Source organism: Oncorhynchus gorbuscha, linkage group LG02, assembly GCF_021184085.1.
Source record: "Oncorhynchus gorbuscha isolate QuinsamMale2020 ecotype Even-year linkage group LG02, OgorEven_v1.0, whole genome shotgun sequence".
Taxonomy (NCBI): Eukaryota; Metazoa; Chordata; class Actinopteri; order Salmoniformes; family Salmonidae; genus Oncorhynchus; species Oncorhynchus gorbuscha.
The window spans coordinates 36,639,750-36,658,621 of NC_060174.1; the positions used below are offsets into that span (position 1 = coordinate 36,639,750).

The window sequence follows — 18,872 nt, forward strand, 5'->3', positions numbered from 1 at the left end:
GGTGACTTCTGGTTTAAAGTGGCTATTGCAATCATGTTCTCATGATCCATTCTAATCTCTATTTTCTTCTCTGCATTCTCATCTTCCTCAACCTCTATCATCTCTCTTCATTTTATCTCTACTTGTTCTGTTCGATCTCCTCTCCCTCTCCAACAGGCTCCTTTGGTCAACACAAGTCTCACCTGGGCTCTGACGACGTCATTAACTCCTCAGCCGACCCTTCAACTCTGACCTCCAGAGTTCCATCCCTGGATGACCACTCCCAGTGCTCTGACACCGAGGTCGACCACGACCTCAACAACGCTGACCACAACCACAAACGTTCACGGTCCTGCATGTCCACCCAGCGACGTCCCACCGACACCTACACGGTCACTACTGAGTCAGGCCTGGACCGGGAACTGGAAAACGACCCAGACGGGACCAGCCGATGCCTGTCCTCCACTGCTCCCATTGGGGGGAATGACGGAGCTGACACCCCTCTGTCAGGTGAGGAGCTGGAGAAAGATTTTGACGTAGAGTTCATGTGTAAGGAGACCTATGACATGGCGTGTAAGCAGAACCAGAGCTCAGTCTACGTTGAGTTCCCCTCCATCGAGCCCTGTGAGCTGGCTTTTTTCTCCAGCTATATGCCATCAAGCCGCTCTGATTTTCTCGACCAATCCAGAAACACTGACCAGAGCGAGCTTCCAGCTACAGCCAATGAGGCGGCCAATGACTCCACATCTCCGTCCTCGGACCCTGGCATCGCTGACATGAATGCCAAGCGGTGCTACGCCACCTCAGACCAAGAGCATGACCTGAGCTCTCCCGGGTCAGAATCAGACATTGAGGGGGAGCTGGAGGCAGCGTTTGCCTGCGGAGGACCCCTGGTCTCCAATATGATCTCCTCCATCTCAGAGACAGAGCTGGACATGACCAGTGATGACAGTAGTAGTGGACGCTCCTCCCACCTCACCAACTCTATCGAAGAGGCCAGTTCACCCACCTCCGACCAGGAACTGGGCCCTGACAACGAGTTAGAACAGGACAGCAGCATTGTGGGAATGAAGGTATCACTCCTCCTTGGCCACCCAGACCCCATCAAAGTGGGCTCACCCTTACCCTCACCTTCACCACTACCCTCCCCCAGCCTAGCCATCCCGCCCCCTGCTGACTCCCCCATCCTGCCCCCAGAGCCCTATGATGACGGCCAGGCTCTGATGGGCCTACAGAGTGTAGATGATTATGATGAATTACCTTATGAGCACCAGGCTGACCCAGATGAGGCCCTGCCCCCACCCCCACGCTGTGAGGAGGACAGAAGGTCCAAACAGATGGTACTCCAGATAGAACCCGACCACAGCCTGGAGAGCTTCAAACACTCATTCTACCTGCCAGTGGGACCCAGACTCGTACCCACTCACGAGGACGACTATGACGGTAACAGTGAGGGAGAGTCAGAGTCGGAGAGCGAGGACGAGCTGAGCGAGAATTCAGACTCACCCTGGTTGCTTAACAACCTGGTGAACAAGATGATCTTGGAGGGGTCTTATCCAATTAGCTGTCCCGAGGACTGTTTCAAGAGGTCAGTGTCCGTCTCGGACACCATCTCACCCTCCTCAGACATCGAGCCAGTCACGTTCACCGACGCTGCGGGTGAAAGAATGCTGAAATCTGGGACGAAGGAATCGAAGGATAAAAAAGGGAAGGGTCTGAGGAAGGAGTGGAAGGAGAGCGAGAAGATGGAGAAGAGTGCAGAGCTGCCCAAATGGAATACAGGGAAAGTCAACGATAGATTTGGCCCCTGTCTGTACAAGAGCAATCCCACAGCTGACACCATCAGACCGGTGATCGTGGAGCGTTATGGCAACAGGGTAACCACAAACAACAATCACACTCAGGACTCTGAGAAAGAAATCACCAGCCCTAAATCAGGCAAAAACACCAAGAGGCAGGATGAAGAAGATGACGATACTGTGGAGCCCGATAACGACCTGATGATGCTGGAGGGTACGGAGGAGCTGGACTCTCCTATTCTGAGTGAGAGCGTGGCGATTGACAAGGACGAGGGCCGCGAGACAGAGGCCAAGCCCAACGGACACTCTACGGCCTCCCTGGAATGCATCAACACTGTCAAACACAGCATGACCCTGGATATCCCCACGGCCCAGACCAACCGATGCTTCAGCCTCACCTACTCCACTGACAATGATGAGGAAGAGGGAGACTCCTCCCCATTCCTGAGCTGCCTGAGGAAGCAGTCATCCTACGATGGCAGCCACCAGTACCTGGATAGCTCTCCTCCCATCGACGAGAGTGTCCGGGACCTCACCCTATTGGAGCAGGAACGCACCCTGTGTGAGAGAGACCTCCCTCTGCGGTCCCAGCCGGATGACGACGGTCTGGCATACGACTCCATGAAGTACACTCTGGTGGTGGATGAGAACACTACACTGGAGCTGGTCAGCCTCAGGAGGTACTTACATGGAGAAAGGGCCCATCTTTGTTGTGGAAGGGTTTAGTTGAATTTCATTCTATTGGCAATTTAAAAGTCATTTACATCAAGTTGTTTAATTACTCCTGTTTAGTCAGTGCTGTCACAACAGTCCCAAGCTGATTTATCAGGAGTCAACTTTATAGGGCATTATGGATGCTTTTATATTGTCTTCTTCTATTAAGCTATTATGACTAACCTGTGTGAACCGTGCCCTTCCCAGATGTACATCTGTGCTGAGTGATGACAGTGAGCTGTCTACACTGTGTGACGATGACCCTCTGGGGATGGGGGAGGTGGGGTACTTCCGGGGGAACGGAGGGGTGCGGCCAGAACTCCTCAGCTCGTCAGAAGACTCCTCACCTGAGGCTGACATGCACTTCTCCAAGAAGTTCCTCAACGTATTTGTCAACAGCACCTCACGATCCTCTAGTAAGTATCCTACACTTAAAGATACAGGTTCCAGTTGGAACCAAATAAGGTTATTCAGAGTGATGCTATAGGGGAAACCATTTTAGGTTCTTTGAACAAACTTTAAATGGGATGGTTCTTTGAAGACCCATCTCAAAATCAAGAGCGCCAAAAAACCATTTTTGATTCCAAAAGGAACTATCATAAAAGGTTCTACAAAAATAAGTTTATGGCTCTTCGAGGTTTTATTTTGGGTTTTTTTTTTTTGTACGCTGTGTTAAGGCGTATTTGCATATTTCACGTATGCCTTTTGAGTACATTTTTGAGTTATCAGTACCACCCATGACTGCTTACTAGTGACTGAGACGTGGTTGTTGTATTCATTCATGTTCAGGCCTGTACCAAGTTAGATCCCAACTGAATATGTCTCATTTACTGAGTCCAGAGTGTTCATGTTAGCTCTCCCAAGCTGTAGCATGATAAAAGATCACTGAAGGATCGTCTACATAATTAAGGATCTATTACAAATGGAAAGAAGAAGAATTTCATCATAATGAGTTATGATGACCGATGCAGTTATAATTCATTTAGATGTTATTCAGAGAGGTCCTATGGGTTATATTAATGTCCCTCCCAACATGTTTGTGTTTACCTGTGCAGGTACAGAGTCATTTGGGCTGTTCTCCTGTGCCATCAACGGAGAGGAGAGGGACCAGACACACAGGGCTGTATACAGGTGAGTCATAGCATTCACAACATCATTGACAGACATACCGTGTTATATAAACAGAGAGCAACACAACAAGCAATCTGAAATCATGATCAGAGAAAAAACTGTAATTATTGTAACGTTATCATTTCAAGAGTATGTTATAATCTCTTATCTGTTTGACTCTTTGTTCTTAATCCCACACATGCACTATGGATTGTAGGTGATATGGGATAAAGGATGGTTGTGTGCAGTAGGAGACGTGACTCTGGTGAAATCACCAGTGGTCTGGAGAGAGGGAGGGAAGAAGAGATGGGGGGGAGGAAGAGAGGAAAGGAGAGAGAGACAGGGGGGCAGGTGTCATGGCCCTAGTGAAATTGCAGGGGGAACAGCTATACACACACCAGCCTGCCACCACCTGGGCCTCACTGTGTGTGTGTGTGTGTGTGTGTGTGTGTGTGTGTGTGTGTGTGTGTGTGTGTGTGTGTGTGTGTGTGTGTGTGTGTGTGTGTGTGTGTGTGTGTGTGTGTGTGTGTGTGTGTGTGTGTGTGTGTGTGTGTGTGTGTGTGTGTGTGTGTGCACACTGTTTCCCCTTTCCTCAGTAACTGAATCATTCCTCTCTCCCTAACCTTTATAAACCTAAATCATTCAGCACTTCCCCTCCCCCTTCCCTTTCACCCCTTCCTACCACCCTCCCTCTTCTCTCCCCTCCTCCCTCTATCCCTAAATGTGTCTCTGCTGTTTCTTCAGCTAACAGCCTCTCCTCGGGGAGTCACCTGATACCCAGACAGATGCTGCTTCCTCCTCACTAAAACCAAGTAATGTGTGTGTATCTATACCCTCTGTCTCCTGCCTCCTACAGGTTTATCCCTAGACATGTTGATGAGTTGGAGCTGGATGTGGACGACCCTCTGTATGTCGAGGAGGAGGAGGATGACTACTGGTACAGAGGCTACAACATGCGGACGGGAGAGATGGGGATATTCCCTGCCTTCTATGCCCATGAGGTCATAGGGCAGTTCAAGGAGATAATGGGTGAGTGATAGAGAGACATAAATGTTACGTTCATGTCTGGTAGGAGCACAGTTTTACTGGAAAGTTCCCTTTCTATACAGAGTATGTCATCACTGGAGACACACATAACCTGGATGTTAATAAGATAAAATAGACGGTACATAAATGCCTCCAGTCTGATGTCACCTCCTGTGTGTGTACTTCCGGTAGGAGTGAAGAGGAACCCAGCCTGGATGGACAGTTTCAGCGTTCAGTTCCTGGGTTCTGTGGAGGTGCCCTATCACCAAGGCAATGGTATCCTCTGTGCCGCCATGCAGAAGGTAAACAGGAAATGCACCACTCTGGGTTGGGTAAACTAACAGGTCAATGCTAGTGCTCAATAGTCTGAAACAGTGTTCAATTAACAAAGTTGATCTGTATCGAACTCTCTCTTTGTCAGATTGCGATAGCACGGAAGCGGACGGTCCATGTGAGACCCCCCTCTCTGTGTGAGCTGGAGATTAGTTTACAAGGGGTTAAACTGGTGATGAGCCTGGAGGACGAATATGACACTTTGGATGAGGTGAGAGATATGGGGAGGTGTAAGTGAGGGTAAGAGACGTGTAAACTGAGACTGTTACGCACGCCTCTATGAAGAGGGAACGCAACTCCCTGCTACAACTCAACTCCCCGTGAAGTGAAGGAGGTATGGGACTGTAGGTGCGAGTAAGGATGACAAAAGGCAGAGATTTTACCGTTTAATAGGAATTTATTCCTTCACACGGTAATATGGGGAAAACCAAAGCAAAAAAAGTAAATTAGCCATGGAGTCGACCAATCAGCTGCTTGGGGGATTTCAGGAAGCCATCCTGAAACACACACATAACAAATCACAACATAGAAACTGGGGACGTAACAGGGACATATGTTTTTGGCAGAGACTCTTAAGCGACTGTAGTGCAATCAAAAGGATGCTGAAACTACGACATAATATGAGCATTTATCTCACCCCCTCCCTTTCTCTCTCCAGTTTGACAGATGTAGTCACTTCTTCCAGATGAAGAACATCTCTTTCTGTGGATGCCACCCCAAAAACAATTGGTATGAAAGTTCATGTTGAGGATACATTTCATTAGACAATAAAACACCAAAGAATAAAGGTAGAACATTCAACTTGATTTGTTTATACTTAACCCCCTCTCTCACTCCTCAGCTACTTTGGCTTCATCACTAAACACCCCATGCTGAACAGGTTCGCCTGCCACGTCTTTGTCTCCCAGGAGTCAATGCGGCGTGTGGCCGAGAGTGTTGGGTGAGTCACACACAGTACTTCAGAGTCTCCCTTTCACACACCCATCTCTGCTATAGGACACACTTTGGAGTATGATTCTCAATCCCCTTTAAGCTGTGCTTGTAAACCTAGGCATGTAGAGCCTCTCCACAGCACTGTTTGTTTTATTGAAGTTGCAGTAAGGCATTGGCTGTACCCCCGTAGTGATGACCCAAAAATATGCATAATCATGTTTGTCTATACTGAACAAAAATATAAACGCAACATGTTAACTGTGTGTCCCATCTTTCATGAGCGGAAATAAATGATCACATATGCACAAAAGCGTATATTTCTCATATTATGTGCACAAATGTGTTTATATCCCTGTTTATGAGCATTTCTCCTTTCCCAAGATAATCCATCCACCTGATAGCTGTGGCATATTAAGAAGCTGATTAAACAGCATGGTCATTACACAGGTGCACTTTGTGCTGGGGACAATAAAAAGCCACTCTAAAACGTGCAGTTTTGTCACGTGCAATTGGCATGCTGACTGCAGGAATGTCTACGAGCTTTTGTCAGGGAATTGAATGTTCATTTTCTACCATAAGCCACCTCCAACATTGTTTTCGAGAATTTGGCAGTACTCCCAACCGGCTTCACAACCGCAGACCATGTGTAACCACCCCAGCCCAGGACCTCCACTTCCGGCTTCTTCACCTGTGACTATCAGCTGATGAAACTGAGTATTTCTCTCTGTGATAAAGCCCTTTTGTGGGGAAAAACTCATTCTTATTGGCTGGACCAGTCATGTAAAGTCCATAGATTAGGGTTTAATGAATTTATTTAAATGGACTGATTTCCTTAAATGAACTGTAACTCAGGAAAATCATTGAAATTGTTGCATGTTGCATTGTATGTTTGTGTTCAGTATACATTAACGAACACATTCCTCTGAACTGTACATTTTTTGCGTAATTTGTTTTTTTAAAGTTAGGATTACTTACATGTGTTTCCATCCTAGTATTTTGCCAGCCATCTTCTTGAAGCAACTTTAGACCCTTGGGTTGCAGTTTTGGGAGTTTTGACAACTACGCAAAAGGAAGTCTGCATGTCAATTTACTTAGTGTGGAGGACCAACTAGAATACTGAAAAGGCACTACCCTTCATTCAGAGTTGAATTGGAAGACCCCTCTGACTCGATGTGGCTTGCGGGATAGTGCAAAACAGAGAGGCAGGGCTAGGAGGGGGGGGTTGGGGGTGTGTATTAGGGTTGAGCCTAACAATGCTTTATCTCCCAATCTCGGTCATTACTGCTTATATGACATACTGTGGTCTGAATAAGAATGTTGGAAACCATAGACTACTATACCTATAGTATCAAGCTCTTTAGTTCAGCTGGCATGCTGGAGAGGAGAAGAAAAGTCATTACAAAGTATTGAGTCATTCTCTCAGCCAGAGACAGAGACAGAGAGTGTGTGTGTGTGTGCGCTGGGGTTTATAATGTCTGTAGTTCCTGTCTTGTCTGAATCAGGCAAATTGGGTTTGAATTATTAAAGATGGCCATGGTTCAAGGTCGACACAGCAAAGCAGAGGGCAGAGCAGGACAGTATGGGCTGGGGAGTCAGGGTTAGTGGACAGAAAGGCTTCAGACATTAATTAATGGTATGGGTAAATGTTTACTAAGCTGATGCTCATCTTGGGCTAGAACCATGATGTGAGTCTGGCTGAGACATTATTGCAGGGTGATTTTGATTGTAGACATCTGTTTGTTAAGCTAAGGCCTCTGTTCTCTGTCTTGCTCTCTAGACGGGCTTTCCAGGAGTATTACCAGGAGCACCTGGAGTACGCTTGCCCCACCGAAGACATCTACCTGGAGTAAAGCAGGCAGGAAGTAGGAAGTGTTGCCATGACAACCATGATGTCCTCTTCCTGCTGCTGCTTGTGTAGGTTCATCAATCTCACCACCAGGGGGTACTGGTGGCTCTTCTTTCCATTGTAAAATACCCCATATATACAGTATCCCTCTAAAACTGGAATGTTAATTTCCGTTCTACAGTATGCGACGTGTGTTATTCATTTATTGACTTATTTATTGATTCATTTGTTTATACGTTTATTTTCCATCTTCTAGATGGATTGCCTGTTTCTTTTTCTATGATACGGTTCTAGGAATAAGTCTTGGTACCGTATTTGAGATATTATGTATCCTCCTCGGTTTAAAAAACAATAACAACAATGAAATTCCTACTACTGCTATTTCACATGTTCCAATGCATGGCTAGGAGGGTAATGCACACACAATCACACACAGAAAATTAGGACACACAAATAGCGCAAAAATCAAGAGGACAATGAAGCATATTATTTGGTCAGGTGAGGTTTGGTGTAAATGTTTTTGTTCAAAGATAGAAGAAGAGAGAGAGTACATTGATGTGATTGGTCCGAGCTAACGCCTGTATCGTGTACAAGAAAGTGTGATCTGTAAATATACACATTAGGAACACCTATGTATAGGCAGTAGAGAAATACAGATGACTCATACAAACTATGAAATTAGCATCCACAACCAATAATCAAACAAGAGGAAGTGAAGAAAGGAAAAATAAAGAAATAGAAAGGAAGAGAGGGATGATGTTTTAGCCCAGTGTTTACCAAATGGTGGGTCAGGAACAATTAGTGGGACTTGGACCTATTTCAGAGATCCTTTCACTGGTTGTGTTATGTGGCTTATGCCTGGTTCCAGTTCTCTTCTCTAGTTCCTTCCCCAGCTTTGAAGTCCACCATTTTTTTTATTGATAGTTTGAAAATGTACTGGCGTCAGATCTGAACGGACCGAGCAGGTGTAAGCGACGTGGTGATGGCCACAGTTAGCCCTTCAATTGAGCTAAATGGAGTTGCCATCATATTTATTACACCTATCCAGATCCTTTCACATCTGTGGGTGTGAACACTGAGCAGGAGCTAGGGGAAGGGACTAGGAGCTAAAATGGAATGAAGCCTCAGTTTTGCAATGGAGGCTCTTCATCATGTTGGTCATTTTGACATTGAAAGGGTTCTGACTTATGTTGATGATGTTGACCTGATAGTAAGCCCAGTCCACCATGGTCCATAACTGTCTCAGTAGTCATCTGTCATTGGACAACAGCTCCTCTGATGAAATCTCCAAACACAGCAGTGGTAGGAAGAGGTTGCTATGGAAACGGGGTGATAACTGTCAGTGCTTTGGGAACAGAGAGAAAGATTTTTTAAAATCATTTAAAAGGAGAATCATTCAGCTTCTGGACTTCTAATGATGCAAATACAGTATTACAGAAACAATCCAATGTTATATTCCTTTCCATCTGGTCCAACTGTGAAGTGTCCTAATGTACATGTACAGAGATAATCAGTCTGAATATCAGGTTGAGGACAGTTGAAGGTCCTCTTCAGGAGAAGCCATAATCCCACGGTTCTGACTGTTCAACACTACTCCCTCACAGGAAGCACTGTTGTACAGGTGGGTGTCCGTCCCTGTTTGAGTTGAGTCCACTGAGAATAAGGCCAGATTGGCCTTGGTTGACTGTCCATAAGGCGACAAGGAAAGTAAAGTCATGACATCGATAATGCTGACTAAGAAAGTAGTGGTGCCTTCTGTGTCATTCTACCTTCTCTTTGAGGTGGATCAAGTCAAAATGAGGATATACAGTTTAAGCATTTAAGTTTTCAAGATATAAGACTTTCAAGATGTCACCGGCCACCATCATGATGATGAAAAATGCTAATAATTTATGGAAAAATACAAAAAGATAGTTTTTGAGAGGAGTTCCCCTTTAAGTTAGAAAAAGGTTTGATATTGAAGTGCCACCATTGAAAGACCGGTAGTTTCTTGGCTATAATAGGCTTGCTTTGGTCCGACCAACAGTTTTAGAAGTTGATTTTACAATGTCTAATGGCTCATATTCTGCCTGATGAATGTCCTGAGAAGTTGACCTTTCCACATGTACTCCTTGATTTCACTCTTATCATAGGTAATATACAGTACATCGTTTGCGTACTTATAATAGGACATTTGACTTTCTACAGTTGTCTTTTCCAGTTCACATAGCATACTGTAGCCTACAGTATAACATCTAAACAGATGAAGGGAGTAGAGAGGTGGCCAACACAGAATAAATTGAAACAGGTGTCATACTGCAATCCCCAATATCAGGTTGAGTGTAGAAGACGAGGGATGCTCGTCTACTGCTTTTATTCTTCAAGTATCAAACGGCAAGAAGAAGATCTTGTAGAGGAGAGCATTGTTGGGACCTCCATGGTGACCAGTTTATTATTTGTGAGAGTGGTGTCAGTAGGAGGGGAGAGGGTATAATCTAAATGTGCATTGCTGTCGGTTAGATCCTGTAAATACTATAGAGAGTCAACAAGATAGTGCTGTGTCCTTTACGTTAAGGATGTTATTGAAATGGAATATGTCAAATAAAAGGAGACATATTCAAAAAAGAACCATGAAAACCACAATGGAAAGAGAGAACATTGTACATTTCCTTTTATTATTTGTTTTAATTTGAGCGTGTTGCGTTTCCATACACGTCACTGTCTCTACATCAAACCACTATGTTTTGTGAACCACTAAGTTCTTGCTAACTCAGACATTCACCCCACAGACAGGCTTCAGCAGCACTGCTTTTAGGCAAATCTGTGACATTGTCATTAGGGGACACACGTAACAGTGTCACCTTGCTGATATCCAATGCCACACCCACTCAAGTGCTGGCCAATCCGCTGATAGAGCAGAGTAGTAAAGATTAACCAATTAAAATAGCTTTCAGAGTCTGCTTTCACACGGGAACTAGAGGTGGGACCAAGTCACTATTATTCGAGTCACTGCAAATCTCAAGTCACAAGGTTCAAATCAAGTCCCAAGTAGAACGGGTTGAGTCTTGAGTCAAGTCCTAGTCTTGCATTCTAAGAGCGAGTCGAGTCGCAAGTTTTTGTGTGTGTCTCAAATCAAGTAAAAAAATATAAAATATACAGGCAAAGGCTTGTTTAACTACAAATCTTTGTCCATTTTCTTTAGGCTACCAGACAGCCCTTTTCATTATTTTGTCAACATCACATTTTGATTATGTAATAATTTATTTGACCAAATTCCAAATGCAAGTCTTATAAATAAATTATACATTTCAAGCAATTTTGACATACCAAAACACCAGTAGGCCTATGCTAGAAATTGTTGCTTGATGCCCCATTGCTGATGAGCTTGTAAAGTAAACGGTTCATATTCTTGATCATCAGCAACAAACAAAAAAGAGATGTATATTCATTTATGACAATCCTATGTCCCTACAATTTGACGTTTGCGCTGCACACGATCATATAGCTGTTCAGCAAATCAGCACTCTGTTTGCCAGCTCAGTGGTTTTCTAACTGTTTGACCCGCAACCCCCAAAAAGGAATGGTTCAAAGTTCGAGACCCCCACGCAAAGGTGCGCACAATCGCTGCTCAAATTTAGCCTATCATTACGGCCAAAAAACGGTGATGCATTTTCCAAACGAAAGATACACAAATAAACATAAGTCAACCCTTTTACACCTGCATTTTGAGCTGAAAGTCATTCATGTTAGCTGTCGATATCAACTAGGAATATCATGTCACAGTGACCACGTTTACATGCACACCAATATCCCGTTATTATTCAGGATACTCAAGTATTCTGTTTTTGAGATGGTGCATATAAACATCATATCCCAATTACTATAACCCCAAAAAAGCTTTTGTCCCGGTTATGAGAAACGCAGATAAAATGCCTGGGATATGCTGATTTTAGACGGGATGTAAACAACGTATACCCTGTTACTGTTGTTTTTCGCTGTCTGCGCAGGCTCAGTTGCACATATGTTGTGTTGTGAAGTCCATGGGGTTCTGCGATGACGTTTTCGTCAGATTGTCAAATCACTTCAAAGGGTGGGCTACCTGTCAAATTCAATCCACCGTAAATCCATAATAATTTATTTTGCCGCTACTCCATACTGGACCGTATAGCCGACTAGCTACATTCGCCACTAATTTAGACAACTTTCTGCTTATAACTTCTGACATTTGGTAGGCCAATTGTTTGTCAACTATGGTTAGATAGAAGAGAAGCTGCATGTAGGCCTGTCATAAATTGTTGCCCCAGAAGACTAAATAAAGTAGTGCTCACCAGAATAATGTCTTACATTGATAGAATGAATGCATTAGTAATCTAGTAAATACCGGTAAAGTTGTCTTTTGTTTAGGGACCTGAAAGAAAATGCAAAAACTCCAAAACAGTGGAAAGATTGGTCCTGTGCAAAATGTAATCAGTTTGATTGGTTTTAAGGAAAAGAAAAGCTGAGAAAACAATTAAACACATTTCTGATAAGACTTCAGTTTGGCTTGGGTGCATATGTCTGCTTGCATTACAGTGTCAAAGATGACACATTACCCTGGCATTTGTATTTTCTCGAGATGCTGAAATAAATCAATAATATTTATCCATTCCTGTTCCCATGACGAAATGAACATTTGTTGTATAATTTTACTGCAATAAATGCGTAATTCTGAAGGAGTTAATATTTTATTATGCTATATGTTGTGGGTATAATTTGTGGAACGTTCCACTTCCAACATGAATCTGTTCCAAAACTTCGTGAAGTACAAGCATGCCAACAAACAACGCATACAAAGTAGCATGATCAATTCACCTAGCTATCTAGTAGCTAAATAGGCATCAACTCACCACATAGATTATTCTTCATGTTTGTCCATTGGCTACCAGATCAAGGATAGACATTCTTCTGAATAAACGTGGTGAGTGAAAAACTTAACCAAACTGCCAACAACCTACCCGGTATCTTATTCTGCCACTATAGAACTTTGAATGCGTTGTTTGTTGGAAACCTTGTTATTTACAAAGTTGGAAGGTTCCACAAATTATACTCACCCCGCTACATGTGAGAGGTAATATGCCTACAGTCCGTGTCCATATTTCAGTTACCATCCCATTTAGCCCATATTAATTTAAATGAGGAATATTCTGTTTATTCACGTGTACTCGTGAGCGGGATATCAGAGGTGCATGTAAACAATTTAGCCGAATAAGATTTTAAGCGGGATATGAGCTCCTATCCGGACTACTGTGCGCATGTAAACGTGGTCATTGTCACTTCGCTGGAGTCCAGAGCTAGCAGGATTAAATGGCCCACCTGTATGCAGCAGAGGCTGCGGGATCGGATGGAAAGCATGACCTGTCTTTTTCTTCCTCACAAATAAGCAATTCGCCAGAATATGCTACATCTTCATCCCATAAGTATTGAAGGTAGTGTGATGTTACCACTGAGCTGTATAATTATAACCCACCCAAACTAAGCCATATCTGAAATTTGAAAATGATAAATGAAATCACCATTGCTAAACGGTACTCCATATGGATCACATTAATGTAGGCAGGCTACTCTGTTGTTACCAGGCAAAATCGGAGAAAATTAAACGAGTGCTTTTTGGTCACTATTTGGATGTGTGCGACCGCCTTTGCGCACCAATGCTGATGACTGGACATTGGTCAACAGTCAAGACCCGCAGCTTTTTGGTTCTGAAGCACAGATGATATGTTTTAAAAATAATTGTTCAATGCCGTAGGCCTATGTTAATGACCAGATCGAATAAGCAATTGTATAAATATACAATACAAATGGTAGGCTATATATATTCTATGAAAATATGTATAAAAATATATATATATTTTGCCCATTCAGTTTCAACTCTCTAAAACCTTCTCACTATTTTAGCTCACCCAGTGTTGGGTGACTTTGTTGGTCCAATCATAGGTCCATGTGTGCTTTTCACTAGCCAATATGTTGTTGTTTTTTGCAAGTGCGATACTGTCTCTGGCTCTCCACGGAGACAAAATGTTCCAAAACCTGGTCAGATAATCAAGGGATTCTATTTTCTATCAGGCTGAGTCATCAAATTTGTTAATTGAGTAAGTCGTGTGACTCGAGTCCAACACCTCTGACGGTAACCTATCGCATCTTGTCAATGTAGCCCATGGCTTTGAGCTCCAGATGTGTGCCATCTCTTAACTGTACCAGTTTGTTTTGTGTATTTTTTCTGTCTTGTAACAGCTTAATTGAAGTCCTTTGAACTTCCCTGATAGCTAAAGTACACCAACCAACCACCAAGTATCCCCTAGTCATGTATAGCAGCTCAGACATCCAGTTAATCTACTTTAAAAATAATCCATAAACAATATTATTCACTGTATAACTAGAGCATCAGTATGTGACAAAAACACATTCATCTATCTTGTATCATTAGGGGGACTTGTCAAAATGTAAAATAAAAACAAAGAAAAACACTGCCTTGTCATGGGTTTGATCTTATGAATAAACTATATGCTTGATGTCAGGATGCATCTGACTGTCTCTTTCTTGTGGTTGTGTGACTGTGCTGCTGGATCACAATGTCTATGAATCATCTGTCTAAAGTGCATTTATAGAGTAAAATCCCAACCCCAGTAATAAACTGGTTGGTTTGAGCTCTGAATGCTGATTGTCTTACAGCTTGGCCATACTATATACTATATACCACACACCCTCGGGTCTTATTGCTTAAATATGCCACTGTAATTGAAATGTCAACATTAATGCATGATTTAGGTCCAAGTTACAATATTTTTTCTGTTTGTGTGTGTGCGCATTCGTGCAAGTAGAAACATGACCTGACAAGAAAACCCCATCGTACAGCACACGTGACTGCTTTCCTGAAAAACGTCACACATCCGCGTTGTCGTTCTGCTGTGCTGTTTGTCGTTGTTGTACTTTTAATAACCATTTAATCAAAACTCTGCATTTAACACAATTACCAACTTCTTAGTTTTTTCCTCGCTCAACTTTTCTCATTCAACTTTTTACCCCTGGAAACTTTAGTACCTGGATACCAATAACTGAGCCAGGCTACCAAGAGCTCAACTCATACAACACTCTCTATAGAACTACTTAAGGAAAGTCTTTATTTCCAGTGTGTGAGTGTGACTCCAGTTGTTGGCCAGTACATGCTGTAATTGTATGTTTTGTATCCCACTCGACTACAGACACTGGGGACTTGCCCAACACAGCTCTGAGAGGCTACACCAAACATTAACACGCAGCCGGGCCGGTGCGGTGTGTAGCAAGGAACGAGCTGCCAATGACAACCGACCCAGTCATCACCCATCTCCCTGCGCTTCTCTCTCGCTCTCCACATTCAACAAGAGACAGATTACAACACGGTTGTGTGTGTGTGTGTGGGGGGGGGGGGGCTGGTTGGGGCATCCGTGGCCATGGAGGGAGCATCTAAGTTCCCGGCGGCACCAGGAAATGTTTGTTCCCTTGGAGTGTCAACGTTCAGCAGTGAAAACTCCTTTGGATCTGCTGGGGACTGCCATGCTAGTAAGTGTTTGATCTACAAGATGTTTGGATTTGTCACGGGGAAAGGGCCAATGGATACCTTCATTTGTGAAAAATGTTTTGAACTTGATGCAGCTAAAGAAAGGATTATTACTCTTCATGAAGAAATTACAAATTTGACCAAGCACCTTGAACTGAATAAGGATTCCATGAGAGCTAGCAGGATCAAAACATTTGAGAGGATGATAATGGGACCTTCCTCGACTCTGATCAATTTCTGCCACTGCACCCCTCTACTAGCTTGAACCAGAAAATGTCTTCTCGTTGTTCGACTCCAGGTGAGCGTAAATGGATGCGTGTTGGAACCAGAAAGAAGGAGAAGATTTGTTCTCGGCACGCCTGCCTTCTTCCCGCGTCTGGACTGAATACTTTCAAAATAGCTTTGAGCCCCTGTACCAGCTGTTTTCTGCCGGGTACTTGGGTGTTCCCTCCATGACTGTGGATGTCCCTCCAGCTACCTCTCCCTGTCCTAGTCAATCAACTGCCTGGGCACAGCCTGGACCACCATGGTCCCCCTCCATTGGGCTGTGCTCTCTGGATCAGAGCTCTGTCCGTTTGGCTGTTGTGGCCTACAGGCAGCCGGCGTCTCAGGAGTCCTGTTCTCATTTGAGTTCTGGCCTCGTAATCAGCTTCAAGACACGGCAGAGTCTGGATCATTCCGGCTATTGTCATAAGGAGTTCGATGGTGAGGCATATATCTGTACCGGGGGCAAAGACTGTGTTTTCCTGGGGTAGTCAGTCACCAGGGGCTGATACTGTCATGGTTCATGTGGGGTCGAATGACATTATGAAGGGCAGCTCAGAACAGCTGAAGATTGATTTTAAAGAACTGATTGGGTCATTACTTGACACCAACAAGCACCCCATAATATCTGGCCCGCTGCCCTCCATATATCGTGGCTTTGGAGTGTTCAGCAGACTTTTATCCCTCCATAACTGTCTACGAGACTTGCAGCTCTGTGGGTGTAACATTTATTGACAGTTATTTGGGTTCCTGGATCCTTTCACAACATTATAAGGCTGCGTTGAGACAATGACTTATCAATGACCCAATCCCAGCTCATTTAATCCCTACCATTGTGTTGCTGAGTTGTCATAATACTTCAGCAAATGTACATTATCCCAGGGGCGCTGGAAGACACTATGTAAGTAACCTAATTTATGTCCCTCTTACTGCCCTGAATGCCTCTGCTGATCCCACAGCTATTGTGTGCAGTAATCATATGACTATGAACCAGAGTTATGCTGTTAGCACTGAGGTGGTGTGCCCAGGAAAGAAGTCCACTGCAGCTCATCCTGCACTAACATAAACAACCTGAGCATGTCTACCTCTGCTAAGCTTCCCTGTAAAGCAAAAAAAACATACAAGCATCCCAGAAAAGTGTTAAAATAGCCCACATTAGCATATTTAGCTTAAGAAACAAGGTTCATGAAATCAATAATTTGCTAGTAACAGATGACATTCATATTCTGACAATCTCTGAAACTCACTTAGATAATACCTTTGATGATACAGTGGTAGCAATCCATGTTTATAATATCTACAGAAAATACAGGAATGCCAAAGGTGGAGGTGTGGCTGGAACCTAGGAAGAAACCTAGAGGGGATCCAGTCTATGAGGGGTGGCCAGCCCTCTACTGGCTGTGCCGGGTGGAGATTATATCAGAACATGGCCAAGATATCCAAATGTTCATAAATGACCAGCAGGGTCAAATAATAATAATCACAGTGGTTCTAGAGGGTGCCACAGGTCAGCACCTCAAGGAGTAAATGTCAGTTGGCTTTTTATAGCCGATCATTCAGAGTATCTCTACCGCTCTTGCTGTCTCTGGAGAGTTGAAAACAGCAGGCCTGGGACAAGGTAGCACTTCAGGTGAACGGGTCAGGGTTCCATAGCTGCAGGTAGAACAGTTGAAACAGGAGCAGCAGCACGACCAGATGGACTGGGGACAGCAAGGAGTCATCAGGCCAGGTAGTCTTGAGGCATGGTCTTAGGGCTCAGGTCCTCCGAGAGAAAGAAAGAGAGAGAGAGAGAGAAAAATAAAAAGAGAGAATTAGAGAGAGCACACTTAAATTCACACAGGACACCGGATAAGACAGGAGAAATACTCCAGATATAACAGACTGACCCTAGCACCGAGCTGTCTGTTTGAACTACTGGCACACAGCCCGGACACCCATGCATACCCCACAAGACATGCCACCAGAGGTCTCTTCACCGTCCCCAAGTCCAGAACAGACTAAGGGAGGCGCACAGTACTACATAGAGCCATAACTACATGGAACTCTATTCCACATCAAGTAACTCATGCAAGCAGTAAAATTTGATTTATAAAACAGATATAAATACACCTTATGGAACCGTGGGGACTGTGAAGCAACACAGACAGAGGCACAGACACATGCATACAAACACACAATAACATACAGTGGTTCTTCCTGTAAAATTAGCTTCATACTGCAGCACACCTTACGAGCTGCTGCGGAATTCTGAAAAATCAATTTCCTTAGATTTTCCATTCACTCTCTGACTGTACAATTTGTTTACATGAAGCTGTTCCTCATGAAAAAGTATTATAGTATACTTAAATAGCATTAATACTAGTATTCACTGTAGTGTTTTCACAGACTTTACTGTAGTATTCACTGCAGTGTTTTGTGGACTTTAGTGAATACTGTAGTATTTCCTTTAGTATACTGTAGTATTGACAGTTAACTTCAGTATTAAATACTGTAGTAAAAGAACTGTAGTATATACTATAGTAATTCATGTAGTGTTTTTGCGGACTGTACTTTACTGCATTATTTACTGTACTGTTTTTGCAGACTACTATACTATAGTGTTTACTATAGTGTTTTTGTGAATTGTACAATACTATAGTATTTACTGTAGTGTTTTTGCAGACATTAGTGTAGTACTTATAGTAGTGTTTTTGTTTTATCATCTTTGAGATATGTGGAGGTTGTGCTCTCTTATATAACCTGTAGGGATCACAATATATGGTCTTTACCTGGCATGTAGGTTTCTCACTTATGGGGGAGGGGAATGTAAATACTGCAGTATTTACTATAATATTCTACAACATTCTATAGTAAATACTACACAAGATTGAGAGATACTATAGTGTGTAGTATATTATCCTACAGTATACTATCATTTACTATAGAATTATATAGTAAGTACTGCAGTATTCTATAGTAAACTGTAGTATTTTTCATGTGGGTCTAGTTAGTAGAGAGAGGTTTAAATTTGGCTACCACTCCTCTCTGGGTGTAAGAGGTTACATTCACTCTCACTATAAAAGTGTATTAATACAATCCTGTATTTAAAAAGAATACACACAATGTATTTTTGGTCTGTATTTCCTGAAACTAGCCAATACAGTAGTCTTTAGGTGTTGTTGTCACTGAATTGCAGGGTTTGTCCACATGATGGTGCCATCATCCATAGAATTAGAATGTGTAGATAAGACACTCGTGGAACTGGATGTACCAGTTCTAAGTGCTCCTTCCCACATACAGTAGTTTCTCAAATGGCTTAAAGAACCGTCTGTCCACA

At 43.3% G+C, this 18,872-nt stretch overlaps 1 protein-coding gene across 1 annotated transcript in view; it reads left to right on the forward strand.

Annotated features, from left to right (window-relative positions):
• LOC124001786 (C-Jun-amino-terminal kinase-interacting protein 2-like) overlaps positions 1-14,267 on the forward strand; it is a 49,759-nt gene extending 35,492 nt beyond the window's left edge. The window contains exons 5-13 of the mRNA XM_046308864.1: positions 157-2,458; positions 2,700-2,908; positions 3,548-3,623; positions 4,459-4,631; positions 4,821-4,930; positions 5,050-5,172; positions 5,620-5,690; positions 5,803-5,901; positions 7,672-14,267. Of these exons, the coding sequence (XP_046164820.1) occupies positions 157-2,458; positions 2,700-2,908; positions 3,548-3,623; positions 4,459-4,631; positions 4,821-4,930; positions 5,050-5,172; positions 5,620-5,690; positions 5,803-5,901; positions 7,672-7,744 (3,236 nt within the window). The 3' untranslated portion in view covers positions 7,745-14,267. The remainder of the gene's footprint in view (positions 1-156; positions 2,459-2,699; positions 2,909-3,547; positions 3,624-4,458; positions 4,632-4,820; positions 4,931-5,049; positions 5,173-5,619; positions 5,691-5,802; positions 5,902-7,671) is intronic.
• The last annotated feature ends 4,605 nt before the right edge of the window (positions 14,268-18,872 follow it).